Here is a 23107-nt window from a genome sequence, read left to right on the forward strand (position 1 = left end):
TTAATTTTTTATACTTTTATTTATGTTTCGTAATCTTTATATACATTTTTCTTTCAATTAATTAATTTAAAAAATATTAATTAAATTTAAATTATTGCTATATTGATTTTTTTTCTTATAATTGTTACTGTATATGCTTTTATTTATTATCACTTTGTTATTTTATTTGGTAATGTTAATTTTTTTTTAATTTAAATTGTATAATAAATTAAAAAATAACTCAATAAGTACTAGAAATACTGTAATAATTAACTTTAAATATAAGATTAAAAGGAATTAAATTAAAATTAATAAATAAATTACTAAAATATAAAATTAAAAAAATAATAATAATAATAAAAAGTTACAAATCATAAGTTATACATTAAAGTAGTTTATAGTTTATAAATTAAAAGTTAATAAAACAAACTACTTTGAAATATTTATCACAAACTTTTATTTTGATTAAATTAAATTATAAAATAGTAAAATACACTGATAGGTAATTTATTATTCTTACCAAATTTCAGTAAAGTTACTCTGTAGGTACACCAATATATTCTAATATTGCCTTTGAGAGATCCAAAGTTCTTCAAGAAATTCACGAGAGATCCAAAGTTGTTCTCCATTTCAAATCTTAACAGGTACAAACAATAGTATATAGGTAACTTATAGCTAAAAATGAACCTATTTTATGTTTAAAAACCCATTGTAAGAATGTCTTCATTTTTGGTATTGCCCTATAATACATACGTATTTTTAAAGGTATCCTTTTCAAAAAAATTAAAAAATTATATAATAAGAAATAAGTTTTATTAATCAATGCCTTCATTTTTAAATCAAAATAATATATAAAATATGATAAAAATATATATTAATAATATTTATTAATATAAAATTCACTGTTAGTTTAACAACTATGATGAGCAACTGCTAAGAAATTAAGTCTAAAGTCACGTTTAGTTGTCTATATAGCAGTGGCATCCACATTCAGCAGTATCTCTTTGGACATTTTCTTCTTGTAGTGAATGGTTCCTTCCCTGCTCTTCCCTATTCATTCTCAATCACCCCTTTTTCTCTTCTCTTTTGTCTCTCTCACTCTGCTCAATTCAAAACATCCTTTCCTTCTAATCCATCTGTAAGTATTTCAAACTTTGATTCCTTCGTATTTTTCCTTTGTGGGTTTTCTGAATTATTTGCTAAGGTTAGTGGGTAAGGGGTGGGGAGTGAAAAGCTTAAGCCTTTGGTTGAATTAGGATCTCCTTGATGAAATTTGGTTTTGGAGTCAAGTCTTATAAGATTGTCTATGTGCGTCTTTTTCTTTATTGGATCATACTCTGTTTAACTGACAGGCTTCTGCTTTTGGGAAATTTGAGGATTGTAGTATTTTTTTTGCTATTTTTTATTCTCCTTTATGTTGAAGAAACCCATATGGTTGACAGATTTTGGAACTAGGCTACTTGTGCTTCGTGTCCTCGTATGTTACTTGAGAACAAGTCAGTCTGTGGTGAATATGTTCATTTTCTGTTTCTGTTTGCTTATTATGGATGTTTCCATTTGAACAATAAAATTAACAGAACGATGAGGTTCATACAGGTTTATTTTGAATGAATGAACGGTTAAATTAGATTTTATTTGTTGATGTTTTCTCTTTTAAGGCTTGACTGTAATATTAGGCTATTTGGTTTATTAAAAAACAATTTTTTGTGATGTTTTTGGTAAAATGAAATCATGATGTTTATTCTATGGTATGATTTTGTTTCAGGGATATTGGTTTCTTTGAGTGCATAATATCAGCCTGAAGGTCTAAGTAATTCATTATATCTAAAGCCACACAGGAAAAGTCAGCATGCGTTGGTTGGGTCTTTCTGTTGATGTGTTCCGCCAAGTTATACAGTTGAACTTATATTGTAAAGTTATTCTGTAGATCATCATTCCCAAAAATCTGTGCTTAGCTACTGCCATGGAAGCTAATTGTTTGATCGTTTCTTCTGATAAGTATAGAATAGGCTAAAAGATAGGAAGTGAAGGAACATTCTGTATTTTGTATTTTCAGTATGTTCTCATCTCTTATTATTCTAAAGTTCTAGCTGATTCTGATTGTGTTTAGGTTGGGTATCTTCATTTTGATATTCTATTGGGCTTTTCTTCTCTTTGTACAATAACATTAGATTGATTGAGTATTGTGGTGAGAAACAAAAGAAGTTATGGTGTGCCAAGCAGCGAGCCAAACAAGATTCCGAGCATTAAAACATGAGTATGGCATTAACGGTGAAGCAACAATTATTGTTAGAGTGATAGCATGCTTTCAACCTTTGCATTTTTGTCAGGTTAGTACATATTTCTGATTGGCGTTTGCCATTTGCAATATTTTTTAATGATATCCTTGGTTTCGAAGCTTGTTGGATGGAAGTTTCCTTATGTGTCAGCATAAGACATGAACATTATGACCATTGAATATTAAAAAGCCTCTATTATCCGTTATTTGATTTATGAATATGAGCTCAATGAGTGACATATGCTATCTTTTGATTCTTTGCAGGCTGAGTACTTCCGTCATTTGCTTAAGCCTGTCACGTAGATTAAGTCATATTTGTTTCTCTTTAAGCTGGAGCTTGTAGTTTCCCCTTTTTCCCTCTTTTTCCTTAGAAAATCAGGAAGTTAGAAAAGATCTCTTACAAGAGCACCATAACATCTACTGGTACTTTTTTCCAATGTGGTTTTTTCATCTTTTCAACCAAAAGGGTTTCATATTTAACATTGGCTGATTGGTTTTATTGTCCTGTAGGTCATTTGTTTTGTTAGATGGTTAAGGCTGACAGCTCCCTGCCTTGCTCACACCATGTGGCTTGGCAATCACCTTCTTTGAATTACTTAAGCATGCTGCCTAAGCCCGGCTCACTCGGTCTCCCAACATATCTGAACTCAAGCACTTCCATCTTACCTCATGGGCTTGCAGCTCCTTCTATTCAAAGTCTGAGGACTCAGCTAACAAATGAAGTGCAAGGATACCTTAAGTATCACAACGTAGACACAAGCCTGAAAGAAACGCATCTTGGAGGAGCTTTACAAAATGCAAATCCTTCTTTGCAAAAGAGGTTACTTATCTTTGACCGCTCTGATAATAAGACAAGGTTGTTTTATGGGCATGTTCCTCCTCTTGTCCAGAGTCCAATTGTCACTGCTAAGAAGATTGCTCAAAGTTATGACGTAAATGGGGAGGAACAGGCTAGAATTATGGGTCAAAAGCATCTTGCCAGCTATGGTTTACTGGAAGAGTCTGTTAAGGATAATGCAGTTATTGAAGAAAGTGAAAAGCATGAAGATACGGAAGAAATAAATGCATTACTTTATTCCGATGATGACAGCAGTGAATATGATGAGGATAATTGTGATGAGGTAACAAGTACAGATCGTTCTCCTTTGGCAACTAAAAGGACTTATGTGATACAAGAACAATGTGAGGACTTAAAGGAGGAAGTTGCCAGCTCTTATTGGCCTAAGAAAAAGATGAAGTTAATTACTGGTGGTGACAATAGGTCATCCTCACGTGTGGACAAAACTACTGTGGTACAACCAAATGAAACCTGTGATTATGTTAGTGATGCTGAATCAAAGAACTCTAGTGGTTGGACATATTCTGTTGATAAAACTAAAGTAGATGATTCAGTGGTGTGTGATATCAAATTAAAAAAGGATAAGATCCGGGAATCTTTGAGAGTTCTGGAGAATTTAATTCCTGGTGCAAAAGGAAAGGAGCCAATGTTAGTCATTGATGGAACTATTGAGTACTTGAAAGTTTTGATGTCCCAAACTGGTTCTCTTGGGGTAGAATATCACTAAGTAGTACTCACAGTCAATCAGTGAGTCAATCACAGCCACGAAGGTTATAGTATGTTGGTTGAAGGACACATCCATGGTGAAAAGATGTAGTTCTTTGATTTATTAGCTTTGTTGGTTGATATGTTTATCTTAGCATGTTTGCATTTTGTCTTGTTTAACCCTCTTTCTTGAGGAGGTGCACATATATGGTTGGGAAATAAAGGTACTGATGTTGAAATAGATAGTATTGCACTTTGGCACTTGGGTTGGAAAAGAGTGCAGGATATGGGGTTTCAATTTGTTGACCAACATGATTATCCTGTAGCTTTTTTTTGAGGATTAAAGATCACAGGTTGAAGTGATGGAGATGGTAGTGGGGGGCTTTGCTGTAAATGAGGACACTTTTTTTTCTCTCAAGTGTTGCACTCTCTTGGTGATTGAATGCATGCGCATTAGGCAACTGGGGTCCCACTCTCCACCCTCCCTTTTCATTCTTGGGTTCGTGCTTTTGTCCTCTCTTTCAAGGTTGCACGCATATCATGCTGGCATATACTCTAAAGTAACAAGAAAGTTTCCTGATGTTTGGCAGAGCGAGGCTAGTGTTTCATCATGAATTGCTGGGGCCCTTTGTTTGGATATATAGCATTTTGTGGTAAAGGTTACTTTGTTTTACATGTTGATGGAGTGCGGAATGATGACAAGCAATTCTAGTTTCTGCTTTGTGATTCATATTGGTGGTCTAGGTCTCCTTTTGAGGATGCTATTATGAAGCTGTCAGATGTGATTGTATGAATAATTGGAGTGTGAATGGTTATGGAAGTGTTATATGCATCAGAGTGTATCATGGACATAGTTATCTGATGTTGTTTTTATGTTTGTAAATATCATTTTCTGTCAATATGTGCTTCTCCATTTCCTGTCTAAATATGATTGTTTTAAGGAAACAAAGGATCAGGCAAGGGTTAACTAGGCTAGAAGAGTAGTTCATAGTTATATGGTAGTATGAATGTATAACTGTTAGCATCATATAAAAAGTTTTCCATTCCTAAATTTGTAGTTCTTCCACAAAATTGTTGCAAAAGAGTCATCGATGTCTGATGCAGTGTAGTCGTTCCGATTAGCAATTTCATCCGTATCAACAATATTCAAATCCTCGTATCACAATCGACCAAGCTTATTTTTTAAAGTTTTTGTTAGCGGGGTGGGACTAGCAAAACAAAAAATAATTTATTGTTAATATAATGCAAATAAATTTTTATGCTAAACTAATAATTTATTTAAAAGATTATGAACAAGGTTTACCTTCAAGTAATTTTCTCTTAGTTTATAACTAGTTGTCAATGTCTTTTGTAATTGGATCACATCCAAACCTAGAGATGTTATGCATAAGTGTTGAATTTTGTTGTACTGATTTTCGAACCATTTCATTCGATTCAGACAATGGTTATAGATTCCAGGAAAACTAGTTTTTCCCTTTTATGTATTGTTTTAGTAAAAGACTCCCGTGTTAATTTGTTCAATGTGTAAATTATAATCCATTTCTAAATAAGTCCATTTTTATTGGCCTACCAAATGAGCTCTCAATCCTCGAAGTCTTATCTTAGAATGGGTTTAGGGTTAGGGTTATTACATTATTAGATTTAAATTCATTTCTTAAATATGTTTTATAAAAGACTCATTTCAACTTTTGATTTATATTGATTCGTTTGGACTTTCATTTAAATGACTTGTCTTGATCTTTACTCTGACATTACTCGTTTTGACATTTATCATGAGTCAACTCAGTTTGACTATTTGGCTCGAACTAACTTAATTCAACCACTCGGTTCAAGCTAACTTAGCTCAAACACTTGGCTTTGGCTTGGGCAGACTCTGCCGAAACCTTTTGACTTGGGCGGACTCTGCTAGACTTTCCTACTCAACCTTTAGTTATAGTTGGCTCTTCTCGTCCCTTTGGTTCTGGCTGACTCTACTCAACCTTTGGTTCGGGTCGACTCAACTCGAATTTCAGCCTGAACTGACTTGGTAAGATTCTGGCTTCGAGATAACTTGGTTATGTTGTAAAAAACCTGACAAAATCACGAATCGTATTTCCTGAGCCGTGTAGATTCACTTTCTTAAGGACTTATTCACGGTGTATTGCGCAAGTCCCTCAAGATACAATAGGTACTTCTTAGAAACTTCTAAGGATTTCAGAACTAGCAAGGGATTCTAAAGAGTGTAAAAGAATAAACCTAGGATATAAAGAGGATAAGAAAAGAAAGGAAGAAAAATTAAGAAGATAGCTTGAGGAATAAAGTTTCCTATTGAGAGGATAAGAGAAGCTTGATTTTATGTGTTTTTTGGAATGCAAGAAATGCCTATTTATAGAACAGAAACTTGGTCAAAAACTGTTGCCACAATAATGAATAATAAAAATGACTGTTGACACTTATGAACTTTAATGAGAGAAAAAAACTGTATGCTTATGAACGTTAATGATAAAATAAAAACTGTTGGCCAACGTTTAAAACTAACGTTTCTTTGCAATTATTATTATTTTATAACAATCCCCCACATATTGAAAAAGAAAGATAAGAAAGTTTTATCTTGGGTTTCATAGGTTGTAATGCATCGGAGCTGGTATAACAAGCTATATAAACCAGTCCTAGATCAAGAAATTTAACACACAGTGTAGTTGGTATAACAAACTATATGAACCAAAGATACTTGTCGTGTGTTAGAGGTTTATCCACAATATAACCCCATAATCCTTGTTATCGTTGTGTTGCGCTTATTAGGCCATGCGCGTGTTCGATATTCATGAGTGCTCTAGAGATCATGCCAAAATCACATGCAAGCGGTCCCACTCGACACTCATATAGGTGATTTCATTAAGTGTATGCTGCAAATCATACACTACCCATAAGGGATATGAAAATCATTAAAAACTTTGTTTAAGCTAAAATTCTTTCACCACATAGAATTTTAATGATAAAGTTTAACCTCTCATAATGCAAGTCTCTAAAACTTTCACACACACCATAGAAATGGACATAATTGATTAAAATTAATTTAGTGCTATTAGAACTAACGAGTGGCTTGTTTTTACTCATATGAACCTTATTCATGGGATCTCTAATCACAAAGGTTGAGTTACCATCACTTGTTTGTTTGCAAGTGGCTTAAGTCTCATTCCCCTCGATGTTTCTAATATCATTTGCTTCCTAGAGATTTTGTTAGAGGATCTACTAGATTTCGTTATGACTTCACATAATCAATGGAAATAATTCTACTCTTTAGCATCTGCTTCACCAAATTGTGTCCCAATTGTATATGTCTATTCTTTCCATTGTAATTCTTGTTTTTAGCTATAACTATTGCCGATTGGCAATCATAGTGTATTGACACCAATAGAGTTGGTTTCATTCATAATGGAATGTTTGCTAAGAAGTTTTTCAACCACTCAGCCTCACTACTAGTAATCTCAAGAACAACAAACTCATATTCCATTGTTGATCTTGTAATAATTATTTGTTTGGCTGATCTCCATGTAATCACACTACCCCCAAGTGTGAATACATAACCACTAGTAGATTTTGTCTCATCTGAATCAGAGATCTAGTTAGCATCATTGTACCCTTCTAGTACAACGGAAAATCCACTATATTAAATGGCATAATCCATTAAACCTCTTAAGTATCTCATAAGCTTGGAAAGAGAATATCAATGTTCTTGATATGGACATTGAGTGTATCTACTCAGTTTACTTACTACATAAGCAATATCAGGTATAAAAAAACTCATCAAGTGTAGTAAGCTCCCGTCTATCTGGGCATACTGAGGTTGAGAATAAATTCTCCTCTACCTTGCATTAATTTAGAGTTAGCATCATAATGGGTTCTTACTGTTTTTGAAGTCACAATACTTAAACTTCTTAAGAGGTTTCTCATTGTATTGTTTTGGAATAGTAATATACTATCTATCTCCCTTATGATTCTACCTTCTAAAATCTAATCTTATTGACTTCACCTTAAGGCAACATATATTGCAAAATGAGATTCTCAAAACCTTAGTTTTTAGAGACTATCTGACTACATATGTCAATCAATAGCATGTCGTTCATATATAAACATATAACGACATATTCTCTACTGCCAGATTTAGAGTAATATCATTAGGTGAAAAACCCTTATTTCTTCAAGTAATTAAGTAAACTTACCTACACTCCCACAATTTTAAAATGTTTCAGACTGGTAAATGAGAAAATACTTGGTTGTGCTTTTCTCATTTGTAGGTAGAGTATACGAAAAATTACTTAAATACTTGATAATGGTTCACTACATCACTTATCACAAGAGATGCTGAAATTAATTTGGGGGTGTAATAATTAAAAATCAGAAACCCAACCTTATATTATTATTTCATTTTCTTTCTCTAGAGATAAATTCTCCTCCATTGTTAAACTGATATTAGTAGTGCAAAATCAGAACAAAATAAGTTTCCCCATTAATGTAGTAAAGGGACAACCTAAGTATCAATCCAAGGACTCAACTATGATTAAGTTCAGAATGTAGAGTTTAGTCTTGTATTTATTTACTAACTACTAACTAACAGGTGGGGGGAAGGAATGAAAACAATGAAATTATCAGTAAAGAATTAAAGAAAATAAAACTTTAATATGAAACCTAAACTAGACTAAGAAACTAATGCAAAATAAAGGACCTAAACTAATAAACATTGCTACTGCCTAATAACATAACCTAAAAACTATAAATGCAAAATCTAAATGATGCAACTAAACCTACAAATGAACAATATGCATATGCTACACTACAATATGAATCTGAAATACATTGATTTATGCTAAACTCTCAAGAATATCATAAATGAAATCAATCAGAATAAAGGAGTACCAAAAATTAAATCTAACCTAGTCTAACTATCATCAAAAAGCAAATGAGAATAGAAATTAGAATTGAAACAAAGCAAAGTCAGTACCTAAATTCTAACTAATCAAAAGCAAGATAGTAATATCAAAAAAGAATTAAATTCACACGTAAATGTACATTGATGTGAATAAAAGAGTGCTTAGAGTTCTCAGGAAGACATCCTGTTATGTGAATCCCAATCTAGGGTATTTTGGTTCATATTTCAGAACCTAATTTGACTCTTTCCACTCATTTGTCCAATCACTGTTCATTTGCCTAATCATCAATCTAAAATTCACAATATTTTTTATTCATTGGACTCATCTCCAAACTCGAGAAGACATCTCGATAAGTCATGCTCACTGTGGAGTCATGTAATTCCCTAAGGAATTTTAACTGTGTGGAGTCACAGAGTCCAAATCAGATTTTTCAAGGTACAACAATTGACAAAAGCTACTCTAAAACAATATTCTTTTCTCGTTGAACTCAACTCTGACTTGAGAAGACATCTCGGTCATGCACGCCCACCTCGGGGTCGTTTAATTCCAAAAAGGAATTGCAGATGTGCAGATTTACGAGTTCAACTCGTTTTCAAATCAAAACACACATAATCAAACAAAAACCCAGAAACATTGCATGAAAAATCAAGCACAAAATCATAAAACTATCTAAACAGAAACACATCAATGAAAAACAACTTTTATTAACGAGAAATGAAATTTACAATGGAAAGTACCGAACAAAACTCGCAATCGAAGACACCACGGGCTGTCACCACCGTGAGTGTGCACTCCAAAAGCAAGGAGAACGAAAACCTACTGTATAGAAAGCGTAAAAAACCCTAATCTACAAAGCGTAAAACTGTGTATCTAGAAGTGTCTGTGTAAAGTGTGTGTATTTACATGGCAGAAAACCGCTTAAGAAGAAAGAAAATGAAAAGGGAAGAACAAAGAAAACGAAGATGGGTCGAGAACCTTCGATGCTTCTCTCAACATGATCCAATGCTTCTCCTTGTTCCTTTATCTCCAGCCCTCATATCATCTTGATCTTCCTCGCCGGTTTGAACTCCCCTAGTTCAGCTTCACTAGATAAGTGACATTCAGATTGTTGGAACTCTCTTCCTCTTGCATTCTCTTCAAGCACCCTTCTCTCGCACATGCCCTATCTCGAGGGAATCTTTTCTTTTTTTTTCGCTTGCGCAAGACCTCGCTCTAGAGAGGATGCTTTTGCCTAAATGAAACGCTCAAACAGAACCCCTCAAGGCAGCTTTAGCTGAAACGCTCCGTTTCACTAACTTTAGTTGTTGCATTTTGATTAAGTGGGCTTCAACCCATTTTCTCCCAATTCAGCAGCAGCACCAGTGTAGCAGGGAAGAACATGCATCCCACTCTTCTTCAATCAGTATCGGCAGCCCAATAAGAAACCAATAGTGGCCTAACCAATAGCATCAGCACTAGTCCAATCTATTTTATATAATACAAAATTAAAGAAAAGAGAAGGAAATTTAACAATTAAAAAGGAAGATTTTTATCAAAGATTTTCTAAAATAAAATTTTCTAATTATTAACAAAAACTAAAAATTACATCTAAAAACCTATTTTTAACTAAAATTCTATAAAACTAAAGAATTAATAGAAAAACCTAAAACTAATCTAATTCTACAAAATTAAAAACCAAAAGAAGCTAAGAAAGACTCCTAATCATAGAAAAATATGCAAATTTGGAGAGTTATCATCCACCTTTTCTCAAACATTACAAAGGCACGACACATGAAAATTAGGATTCATCATCTTAACTCCAACGAACTCCAAGCTATTGCCTTGTCTCCCTCTCCTTCGCCCTCATTTGCGGTCCCTACAAATGCGATCAGAAGCCACTATTGCTATGAGCACCTTGCTAGCCTCCGAAAGTTTTGTTGAGAGAAGACCTTGACTTTTGACATGTTTGGAAGTGGTTTTTCAAATACCATATGAGTTCTAGAAACAACTTGTTAAAATAGAATGATTCAATTTCTCACACCAAGAGGGGGGTTGAATTGGTGAAGTATAAAATTTAAAACTTTCAAAATCTTTTTCACCAAAAGAGATGCCTTTATACTTTTCTTGAAACGCAAGTTAAAAGATTTTCAATGCAGTGAAAATTTAATCGAATGCGTAAAAAGTACAATCGATTGAATGTAACAGAGTAGGGATAAGAAAGATCAAACACTGAGTTTTTATACGGGTTTGGCCAAGCCTACATCTAGTGTCCTTCCAACCACAAGAAGCGAATGCACTATAATGATCAAGGTTTTTACAACAAGGTTTTTATAGAGACCTCACGTCAAAAATATAAAACACCTCTCTAACCCTCTAATAAAAATATAAGTAGTATACAAACAGACTAGCAAAAAGAATCCCCTTTCTTGCAGTCCAACCCCTTAGAGGCACCCTCAAAGTCAAGAACGTCGCACGTCCTTCTTCCTCTAATCACAACAGGGAACTCAACCCAATCTTCAACAGATTGTAGAACCTGATCTTGTAGTAGACACCCAAATGTGCAGATAGATCAGACTTTGAAAACTCAACAATCTTTCTCTTCAAGAAATCAAACCTAGTTGATCACCACGGTCAAACTAGTTTCTTGGAGCTCTTTCTCTTTCTGTAAGCTTTGCACTTTTCTGCACAAGAATATGAAAATGTTAGAATCACAAAAGTCCTTACAGAAATCAAATTCGCTTCAATTTATAGTATAACACATCTCTGAATGTAGTCGAATACACCAATTCAGTTATAATATATAGTAGCAACCAAAGCACTTAATTGAATTCACAATTAATGCAGTCGAATAACATTTAATGCTTGGTCAACATATTTAAAAATATAGTCGTTATAACAGTTATATCAAGCATTAACATATTTCAAAACAGTAACAAACTTAATCGAATACATATTGCATGTAATCGATTATGCAATAGTGTTATGCAAAGTTTTGAAAACTTTTCTCTTTGAAAAACTCTCACAACACACTTGAAAAAGTTTGTGCAAATACACGAGTTTTAATCGTTTAATCGATTCACCCCATAATGTAATCGATTTCAAATTGTTGTTTTGCCACACATTTTATAGTTCAACATTAGTGCTTGTGGTTTTTCATCCAAAAACATGTGTCATGCATTCATGTATAAAATCACATATATAACTCAGTGAAATGCAATGAACAACACAACAATCAACACAATCATGTTCTCATATACTCATATAACATGTAAGCATAGAACATGTAACACAAAATACACATGTGTTATTAATTATGTGTTTTCATCATCAAAAACTCAAATATTACTGAGATTGTGGGTTCAGCTAAATCAGTGTTCCCCCTATCAACAATCTCAACAAATGTTTTGACTATAGAATTGGGTTGTTAATGTCAACCTTAAGTCCTTAAAATTGTTGTAAGAAAACTGACAAAATCACGAACCGTATTTCCTAAGGTATGTAGATTCATTGTCCTTAAATACTTATCTACAGTGTATTGCGTAAATCCCCTAGGATACAACAAGAACTTCTCAAAAAATTCTGAGGATCTCAAAACTAGAAAGGAACTCTAAAGAGAGTAAAAGAATAAACCTAACATATAAAGAGAATAAGAAAAGAAAGAAGAAAAATTAAGAAGATAGTTTGAGGAATAAAGTTTCCTTTAAAGAGGAGAAGTGAAAACTTGATTTTGTGTGTTTTTTGGAATGCAGAAAATGCTCTATTTATAGAGCAGAAACTTGGTCAAATGTTGTTTCCACAATAATGAATAATAAAAAGGGTTAAATATGTTTTCAGTCCCTCAACTATCAAGCTATTTTGTTTTTCGTCCCTATTTCAAACTTTGTATGTTTTGATCCCTCTCCTTAAGGAAATCATAATTTTTGGTCCTAAAAAACTAACGCTGTTAAATGTAATCTGACATGGCTAACGGTGTGCCACCAGCTTTCACAGTAATCTTGTGCCACGTTCACGGTGTGCCACTATTCACCACCTTCTTCTCCTTCTCTCCTCCTCCACCACCACCTTCCCCTTCAACTTCGTCCTCACGCAAGCCCGCCATCATCAACCTCTCGTGCAAGCCGCCATTGCCAACCATGACAAAACTCAACCCTAAATCGCGCTCCAGAGAAGAAACCCATCCACGCATATCACAACGCCATTGAAGCTATGGGTTCTGGTTGTTATCGAAAACGTTGAGTGATGCTGTGGGTGAGGCAGCGAACGCTGGTCCTGCCGGCACAGTGATGCTGTGGCGAACGCTTGTCTAAAGATATCAAATACCCAACAACCAATAAGGCAGTAAAATAGAAGTGGCTCTATGATCCCAGGAAAAAAAACATAAAATTGTTGATATAAAGCGAAAAAGATATGAAAATGATGAAGTTACCACAATGAAAGGAACGCAATCAAATGTTTTGGAAATACTGAGCCAGAGAACACCAAAACCAAGGAATGATAAGAGACCACCAATGAGAAGAATGCGCCAAGGGGGGAACTTGTTGCAGGCGAGACCAGGAAGAATGCCAAGGTTCTCACCAATATCATTGGCAACACCAAGCAGAGTAATCTGGCTCTGGTTGAAACCCAAAACGGATTTCAAGGAATGAGAGTAGAGAGGGAAAGTGTAGCCATTTCCTGAACAAATCTGAACCCACACAGCAGCTCCAAGTCCCATCCAAGGTGGCCTTTTCCCTCCCTTTACTCTCAACATTTCGCTTACTTAAGCTCAACAACATCACACACACACACACAACACAAAACACCAAAGACCTTTTCTTCACAAAACGGAGAACCAAAAAGAAAGCATATGGTGAGAATAAATGAGTGTGAGAGTGAGAAGGAGATAAATCTGTGATGGTCACTGTTCTGTTAGTAAAAAAATAATATTTTAAACAATTTGTGTGGGGCAAAGGTTTGTGATGAATTTACTTTTGAGGAAGATGATGATTTAAAAATATTCCTTCAACACGTTGGGTCGCCGAAGGGCGGTGGAGGGCGGCGAGGCTGAGGTGAAAGACCAAGGCAGAGGTGGTGGTGTCGGGGGTGGAGGTCGAGAGAGGGAGGAGGGTCGTTAGCCATCTCAGACTATTTTTACAGATTTTCAATTTTTACCATGACAGAACGTGGCATACCGTTAGCCACGTCAGATTAAATTTAACGGCGTTAGTTTTTGAGGACCAAAAATTATGATTTCCTTAAGGAGAGGGATCAAAACGTACAAAGTTTGAAATAGGGACGAAAAACAAAATCGCTTGATAGTTGAGGGACTAAAAACATATTTAACCCTAATAAAAATGACCGTTAACACTTATGAACTTTAATGAGATAAAAAAATTGTGCACTTATGTATGTTAATGAGAAAATAAAAATTGTTGCCAACGTTTAAAACTAATTTTCTTTTGCAATTAATATTATTTTATAACAAATTATACCTTTCAACTCGAGCCTACTCAAATTAATTATCGATTTAAGCTTATTCGACTTGACCTTCAGTTGAGGATGACTTGGCTCGACCTTCAATCTAAGTCGACTCATCTTAGACCAATTTATCTCGATCTTTCACCTAGTTCGAATAAGCTTGATCTTATGGCTTGATCTTATGGCTTGACCTTCAAGTAAGAGCAATTAGACTAAACCTTTGGCTTGAGCAGACACATCTTGACCTCCTACATGTGTTGACTCAAATCGACTTTCAATCCAAGTTGAATCAACTCGACCTTTGGTATGGGCTGACTTGGGTTGATTTTTAAATCGAGCTCAACTTGGCTGAAATTTTTTTTGTTAAGGCCAACATGGATCCATACCCTTTGGCTTGAGCCACCTCATCTTGACTTTTGATCCAACCAACTCGTCCCAACCTTTGGCCCGAGTCAACTCGACTCGACCTTCAACCCAACTCAACTTGACTTAATTCTTTGGCTTGAGCCAACCTGTCTTGATTCTTCGGCTCGGGGTTGACTCGTCTCGATTCTTCATTCTAGATCGACTCATCTTGACCTTCATCCCACATTGACTTAGATGATTATTTGTCTTAAACTAGCAACACTTGATCATTCAATCTAGACCAATTTTGTTTTGTCATTCAATGGTCGACTTGGCTCGATCTTCAGTCTTAGAAAACTTGACTAGACCTTGAGCTCGAGATGACTTAACTCTACCTTCTGGCTTGAGTCAACTCAACTCAACCTTCGTCCGACGCGACTTGTCTTGATTCTTCAGTTCGAGCCAACTCATCTTGACCTTCTACCCAACCCGACTCAACTCGATTATCGGTTTAGACCAACTTAGCTCGACCTTTGGCCCGAGCCTACTTAACTCAACCTTTGGACTAGGAAGACACATCTCAACCTTTTAAACTAGGCTAACTTAACTCAACTTTCAGTATGAGCTTACTTGGTTCAACCATCAACCTAGTTCGACTTGGTTTGATTTTTTAGTTGAGGCCAACTTGACTCCACCATGAAGACCCACAAACCCATTGTCTTAAGGTTTTTGTTGAGAATGGTGTAAATATCTTATATGGTTGGACTTAAATCTCATTGGTGTTATGTCTCCTTAGTGAACCTCCTCCCTCAATAAACCCAACAATCAGAGTCGATGGTTAGTCTTGGTGATCGGCTTAGACAAACACAATATGGTTCATGTATTGAAAGTCTTCTTGGCAAGGGTTCCAGGTAAGTGTGTTCCATTAAGATGAATATTGATACGAAAAAGGGTACTCATGGTTGAAAATGTTTTTGCTGAAAGGAGAGTGTACCAATGTAGAAGGGACTCACCCTTGAGGGGGAGATTATTGAAAATCCAAGTATGAGTCTAATTTCAACATTGGGTAGAAATAAAAAAGTGGAACACCATATAAGGATGAATACTCATATACTCATTACTTTAAGGTTTTGGGTTGAGAGTGGTGTCAATCCCTTATGTAGTTGGTCTCAAGTCTCATTGGTGTTGTGTCTCTCCAATGGACCTCCTCCCTCAATAAACCCAATAGACTCAACCATTCAAACTAGACCAACTAGACTTGACCTTTGACCTGAGTTGATTTTTCTCGATTCTTTGGCACAAGCTGATTCGACTCAATTCTTCAACCTAGGCTGACTCAGTTCGACTTTTCAGCTTAGCATGTATGTAATTGATCTAACTCACCTTGGTCCGATGTGGACTCGACAAAGCCTAAGGTAGGAATGACCTAATGTGAACCCAATGTGGTCTAAACTTGACTCAATTTGATGTGAGTCTAACTCTACTTGACTTAATGTGGACCCAATTCACTTCACCTAACTTGATTGAGCTTGACATGGATCCAACTTGACTTGACTCACTACAAGAAAAATGTCATTTACATACGGATTATTATATACGGATCTTAATTCATAGATAAAAATTATGTTATATACGAATATTATATACGGATATTATATACGGATTATAAAATAAATAATAATAAAAAATTAAAAAATTAATTAACCTAAGATAAGAGACAGCCACTTTACAGCTTCTTGCTCGCAAGCCACGTTTTCATTCGTGCATCTTCAACCATGCGTATTTTCTCCTCTCCGTTCAACCACATTTCATTTTCATTCACTGCCTCGCACTATCTTTGTTTTCTCTCGAGAGCGCCTCTCAACCATCCACAAGTTTTTTCATCACAGAATCACTTCATCCTCATAAATCTTCATTTCTTCCTTTTATTTTCACTTTCATATACATACCCACCTCTGAATCCTAGGGTTTTGTTCTCCTCTTTACTTTTCCTTCATTTTTAACCGATTAAAAACACTTTTCTACTGATTAAAACCCTTTCTACCGTTTGTTCTTCGATTTCCATCGATTAAACCTGCATTTGCGCCGTTTAAACACTTTTGTACCGATCAATCTTGCGTTTGAACTGATTAATCAGTTCAAATTGAATTTCTCCCAATTTTTAGGGTTCTTTCGGTCTAGATTAGGGTTCGTTATCCCTTTTAGAGTTTTTCCCCAATCGTTCCGGCTTCTATTCGTTTGTTTAGGGTTTTCTAATATTTTCTTCTGTTCATTCTCCGGTTCGCTCTTGATCTCGAGTTCGTCTCATTATTTTGTTGTGTTTGCTCAACAAGGAAGCTTTGAAGGAGTTCGAGTCGAGCCCGTGTCGCTCTTTTGATCATCTCCTTGGAGGCTCAACAAGAGATAAGTATTGTTTTCCTTGTTTCTATTCGTTTGTCTTCAATTGATTCAAGTTGATTGTTCTCTGTTTTGATTTTTGCGTATCTGCTTGTTGAGTTTTCTTCAATTTTTCTGCGTTGTTAATGTTACTTTTCCTTTTATGTTTTGATATGTTGTAAGCTGCATTTTGTTTTCGTTCATTACTGTCTTGAGTTCTATTTTGTGATTTTGTTCATAAACTGTTTCTTTAAATGTCTAAGAGAGCTAATATGAGATTGTTCATTCTTGAATCTCATGTTCTGTGTTTAGGTTTTAAAGTTGAGTGTTCCTCTTTTCCTTTTTCTTATTCTCTCTTCTCATTTCTTCTTCCTTGGCTAGAAGCCATCAAATCCTGGAATCCATTGTGCAATGGGACGTGAGAGGAAGCAATTATGTCCGGAGAGAAACGGAATTAGCAGAGTTAAGAAGTGAATGAGTGGGAGAAGAAGTGGGAATCACATAAAGGAAAGAGAGAAAAAGAGTCTCAAGAGCTAACGAAAATAGGAAAAGAAAACAAAGGCCAAGGTATGGGAGAGTTAAATTGCTTTTGATCTTGTATCTTGTTGTTCTGTGAATTGTAATGGTGTCTTTGGATTCTGGAAATTTTATAATATTGTTGATAATAACTGAAATAAGTGTATGAATATATTTATTCTGAGAAATAGATGTGTATGGGTGTTGTTATCTTTGCTTGGGCTGCAGTTAGTGACATGTATGAGTCTAAAAAAGTAAGTATATGATGTATGCTCTGTTTTGGGAATGAAATATTAGAATGGGTTTTCTTTATGGGATGGTTATATGTCAAGAATAAAGGAGTGTATGAACGTGTATATATTTGAACTGAATTAGTTAGACTGGGGATTCCCACCAAACCGATGAGCTACGTTGATCTGGGTTGGAGTAATTGATGACTGATTTATGTAAGTATTATGCCTTGATATTTCTATGTATATTGTCTCAGAATTCTGCATAAACTGTTGTTGTTTCAGAATAAAAATCTGCTGAAAACTATTTTGATTCAAATGCTGCAGAAAATTATTTTCTGTTTGGGTATAAAAATGCTGCAGAAAATTCTTTGCTGTTTTGATAAAAATGTTGCAGAAAATTATTTGATGTTTGGATATAAAAATGCTGCAGAAAATTGTTTGTTGTGTTGATTCAAATGCTACAGAAATATTTTATTGTATTAGTTGGTTAAATTCTTGTTTAATATATATTTGTATAGTGTGGATGCAGGGCATATATATTTATTGTATGGGATGTTAGTCATGATTGATATATTGTTATATATATTACATTTATTACGTTATATATTATATAGCAAGCTAAGATAAGTTTTCATTTGAGATTTTTGGGTGTAAAATATTATAATATATATATATATATATATATATATATATATATATATATATATTATAGATAGTTTGTAATAAACTTTTTTCTTTGGGATTATTAGTATATTATATTAAAAGTATTAACTTGATTGCTGCAAAATTAATTATATTTGGATGTATGAACATGTGAATGTACTAAGAGGTTTGAACTAATATTATGCACCATACCTTGTGATTTTAGTATAATCTTGTTGCAAATTTGGATTCAATTGTTATTAATTAGTTGACTTCTTTTTCATAAAATTTTAGATAAAAACTCTTAAGAAAAGAAAATAAGAAAAAAAGGTCTTCCTCGCAAATAAAAATCAACTTATATATTGACTTATTTAGTGAGTTAATATATCAGTAAAGAGAAAAGTTATGTAAACTTATAAACTGATGTATAGACTCATACAAAAAGTGACATAATAAATTTCTATTAATTTAATGAGTTAAGTGTAGAATCTTTTAATTAATTTCTTAAAACTATTAATTGTATTTCTTTTTTTCCTTATTATTGTAGGTCGGGGCAAAGTGTTAGTATTGGAGCAGTTGAAGGTTGTTGCTTTGACAACTATTGACACGGTGATAGTTTTTTGCCCTATAACATTTCACTTTATGGGAAATTGAGCAATGGGCTAGACATCTTGTTTTGAAAAGAATAGCGCAAGGCGACATCTTTTTCTATTTAGAGAAGATATTGTAGTTGTTGTAAACATCTTTCTCTGCCTTTAGACTTTGATATTTTACCATTTTGGACAGATATTTTACTTATTCATTCAAGTATAGGATCCTTATATATTTTCTTGTACAATTTTTTTAGTTTTGCATTGTCTTTTCTTGGATATACAAACCATTTAGCTCGAAACCTATGTCTTATTTTTGATAAATGTTGAAAGTTTTCAGTGAATTATATCTTCTATTAAATAGTTGTAAATGTTTATCTATATTAATTATATCTTCTATTAAATAGTTGTAAATGTTTATCTATATTAGATGATTTTTGGCAATTTGTTAGTTATGTTGACTTTTATCAGCTATTGAAACTTGTAACTATTAAACGCAGATTCAAAATCACCAATTTTTTTTTTTATAAAATCATAAATTACATACAGATTTTTCCGTATATAATTATATACGGATTTAATATACGGATTTTCCGTATGTAAATTATATATAGATTTTTTTGTATGTAACTTATCTACGCTCTTTTTATATACGGATTTTTGTCCGTATGTAATCCGTATGTAATATCATTTTATATACGGATTTTGGAGGTTATATACAGATTTTGACTGTATGTAACTGGGACTTTTCTTGTAGTGACTTTACTTGATTGGACTTAAGTGAATCCTACTCAACTTAAAACTTAGTGTGAAGTGTGTCCAACTCATTTCACCCTAAGGTGTATTTAACTCAACTTAACCATGCATGAAACTAACTCACTAAAATTTTGGTAGACCGTACTGAACTCAATCAAACATGAGACCGTCTCAACTATGTCCAGCATGAGCTTATCCCAGGCTTTACGTTCTCTTTCTTTATTTTTTTTCTTCTGTCTATTCTTGTTTTGGATTTTCAATTTTAATAAACAACTAATTTCATAATAATAATGTTATTATTATCATACCAAACTAACATACACAAACATAAAAAACTTAACTAAAAATTAGTAGAAAATGAGAAAAACAAATAAGAGAAACATAAATTCGTATACAATATGAAGAAATGAATACATGGTTCTTATCGTAAATAGAATATTTTTGGTCTGGATTGGATATTAATGAGGTGGCATCTTTAATATCTGTAAATTGTAGATCTTAATAAATAAAAAGTTAACACTAATAAATAAGTCAAATTAGTTTGTCTATAAAGTCTACATTTTAAAAACTTCAAAGATATTTTAGATTATCAAATTAGTTTATTTGAATAATTCTACTAATTTCTCAATTCAAAATCCCGCAATTTAATTAAAAAACATATTCAAATAGAACACATTTATTTAATGATATATTATAACTCACTTAACACAAAAACGTGATAATCCTTTTCTTTTAACATTCAACAATTCTCATTCAAAACAATCTCATCAAATACTGGTACTAATGAAATCAACAACATACTTGTAACAGATAATCACATTTAGTTCTAAATAAGTACAAAAGTTCAAAATTGAGAGTCACTATTCATAAATCAACTCATTTTTTACATCTCATCAAAACTAACAAAATATATACGCAAGGAAATTTTCCAATTTTATCAAATGTGGTAAACATGTCAACCTTTGCAACAATTTATCTAAATTGAAATAAAAGTCACTAGTTTCCTTTATCTGGATCATGTTATAATTCCACTTAGTTCCAAAGATTCTATTTTTCACAGGATATTCTATTTGCACCTAAAAACTTCATATCAATGGTCTAAATACATCTAGACAAACAAATATTTATAAAACCCCTTTTTGTCAATACAACAACTCAAAGCTCTTGGATGTACGAATTTTAAAAACCAATTCAAGAAAAAGGATAAAAGTGATCTTACTCAAAAGAAAATTTTGATTATAAAAACTTTTTTATAATAAAATATTCAAACTCAATTTATAAAAACCATTTCTTCTTTTAATTATTTTTTTCAAGTCTTTACATTATTTATTTTATAGAAAAATATGATAAGTATTAATTACTAGAAAGAATTCAAATGAAAATATTATTATTAGTAAGAAGATATTTAGGTATTTTTCTATATCACTGACGTATTTATACATAACACAAGATTATAAATGGATACTTGTTCAGTAGAAGGAATTTTTTATTGCAGCAGTATCTAAAACCATGAATTTAAACTCTGAATCATAAAAAAAGACAATCCTGTTTTCATTAACAATTATTTACTTTGAAATTTGTGGATTAATTAATAGCAATTAGGAATAAGAAATGGACACAATATGAAAATCCACTGAGAAATTAAATCCAACAAACATTAAACCTTATATTTTTCAAATTATAAGTGAATAACTTTTCTGGTATAATCTCATGTGAAGGGTCTGAGTCTAGTAAAGCATACATAAATCATACCCAAGAATATTCAACCAACATAAACAAGTAATTAATACTCATCTACACTCAAATAATATTTAGTATATTACGGTCTTATTTAATATTTTTTTACAATGCTTACTTTTTTTATACTATGGTAAATAAATATAATTGATGCAGTTTATGAAATTAAAAATTAGTTAAATTAATCTATGATTTGAGTATAAGTACTTGTTCAGGCTTTAGAAATGATTGAAGATGAAACTGTTTAGGATTAGACGAACTTACAAATCCAAATCCTTGTCTCTTATTAGCAGACAAAACAAGCAATTATGAAGAAAAATTTGGCATCACTGCCACAATAATACACTGCACAATCACTAACGAATCACTAATATCTAATTAATTCTATGTCTACAATCCTTCATCCTCACTTCAACCTTTAACTTCATATATTAATATTTAAAATATCTTTTTCATTAATATATTTTGCTAGAATATATATTTCTCAAGGAATATTAATACTTATACAAATAAGAAAGTTTGTATAAACGATGCTACGTTATATATTTCAATTAAAAATGTGAGAAAAGAAATAAGAGAAATAGACCTGATCATAAAAGTAATATAAATGTAAGTTGTATTTAGGAAAAATGAAAAAATATAGTTAAACAAGACCAAGAAAAAAAAACTCAAATAATTTACTATGTTCATGGTATAATTGAACATATTTTCTTTTGAAAAATCAATATTTAAATTTTATGACGTCTAAAAACCATTTCTAAAGAAAAAGTACCAATATTTCTCTGAAAGTTAAAAACTAATCACAAAAATGTCAATCACACATCTTTTGTATCCACTTTTTCTTTGGCACGTTTAATAAAGAAATAAAAATTTATGACTTACATTTATTTATTTTCCTTTTAACCATTTCAAACATACTTCTCATTTTATGTATTCCTTCTTATCTCGTCTCTTTTATACTCTCTTTCATGGCCCATGATATTAAACAAAATTTAATAGTTTGTTTAAAATAATAAATATAGTAGGAGAGAAAGGAAAATGATGGATGAGAATAGAAGTGGATGGATGTTGGTGATAGAAATACAATTAAATATTTGTTTGGTTGAAGGAGGAAAATAAAATAAGAATAAAGTAAAATTTAGCTGCTAATTAAAGTGTTTTGGTTTGAAAGAAAAAGAAAATAAATGGATTTTTTTTTAAACCTACCCTTTTATCGCTTAGTTATGTTTTCATTTCCAATTTAGATTGAAGTATAACTATAGAGAATATGCATTTGAAATCTTGTCATTTTTTTATGAAATGAGTCTTATTTGATCAATTGTGTTGATTATGTAACCAATTTCATTGCCTCAATAATTTTGGGAGGATAGCATAAGGACATAAAGGACAAAACAGACATTTCACATCAAAGATGAATTTACTCTTAAAACTATCTAGTTTTTATACTACTTATATTAGAATTATATAATTCATAATTCTCTAAGAAAATTTGTTGTTTTTTAAGTTTTTCATTTAAAGGATAGTATTAACTTTCTGCATTTAATAATTAAATATAAAAGAAAATAAAATCTGGAAAGGTATATACATAGTAGTTATTTGGAAAATTTGGAAATATTGGAATTGATTATATTTAAGTAAAGAAAAATAGACTTAGAAGAAATATTCTTGCTTGGTATAAGTGAATGATTGGATATAGATGAAAGTCAAACTATCAAATGTTACCTTTCTTATACTGATTGGTGTACCAATATTGACTTGTTATTTTG

The 23107-nt window shown here is 32.7% G+C and overlaps 1 protein-coding gene across 1 annotated transcript; it reads left to right on the forward strand.

The window, feature by feature from the left end:
* The first annotated feature begins 956 nt into the window (after positions 1 to 956).
* Positions 957 to 4713, forward strand: LOC108322213 (transcription factor bHLH143). The gene is made up of 4 exons (XM_052868064.1): positions 957 to 1117; positions 1745 to 2309; positions 2522 to 2680; positions 2768 to 4713. Exon 4 carries the CDS (start codon positions 2785 to 2787, stop codon positions 3820 to 3822), a length of 1038 nt encoding a protein of 345 aa, XP_052724024.1. The 5' UTR covers positions 957 to 1117; positions 1745 to 2309; positions 2522 to 2680; positions 2768 to 2784; the 3' UTR covers positions 3823 to 4713.
* Positions 4714 to 23107: the final 18394 nt, after the last annotated feature.

Source organism: Vigna angularis, chromosome 1 (genome assembly GCF_016808095.1).
Source record: "Vigna angularis cultivar LongXiaoDou No.4 chromosome 1, ASM1680809v1, whole genome shotgun sequence".
NCBI classification, from domain to species: Eukaryota; Viridiplantae; Streptophyta; class Magnoliopsida; order Fabales; family Fabaceae; genus Vigna; species Vigna angularis.

Coding starts and splice junctions, on each gene's coding strand:
- LOC108322213 (XM_052868064.1), top strand. CDS start 2,785: ATGGTTAAGGCTGACAGCTCCCTGCCTTGCTCACACCATGTGGCTTGG.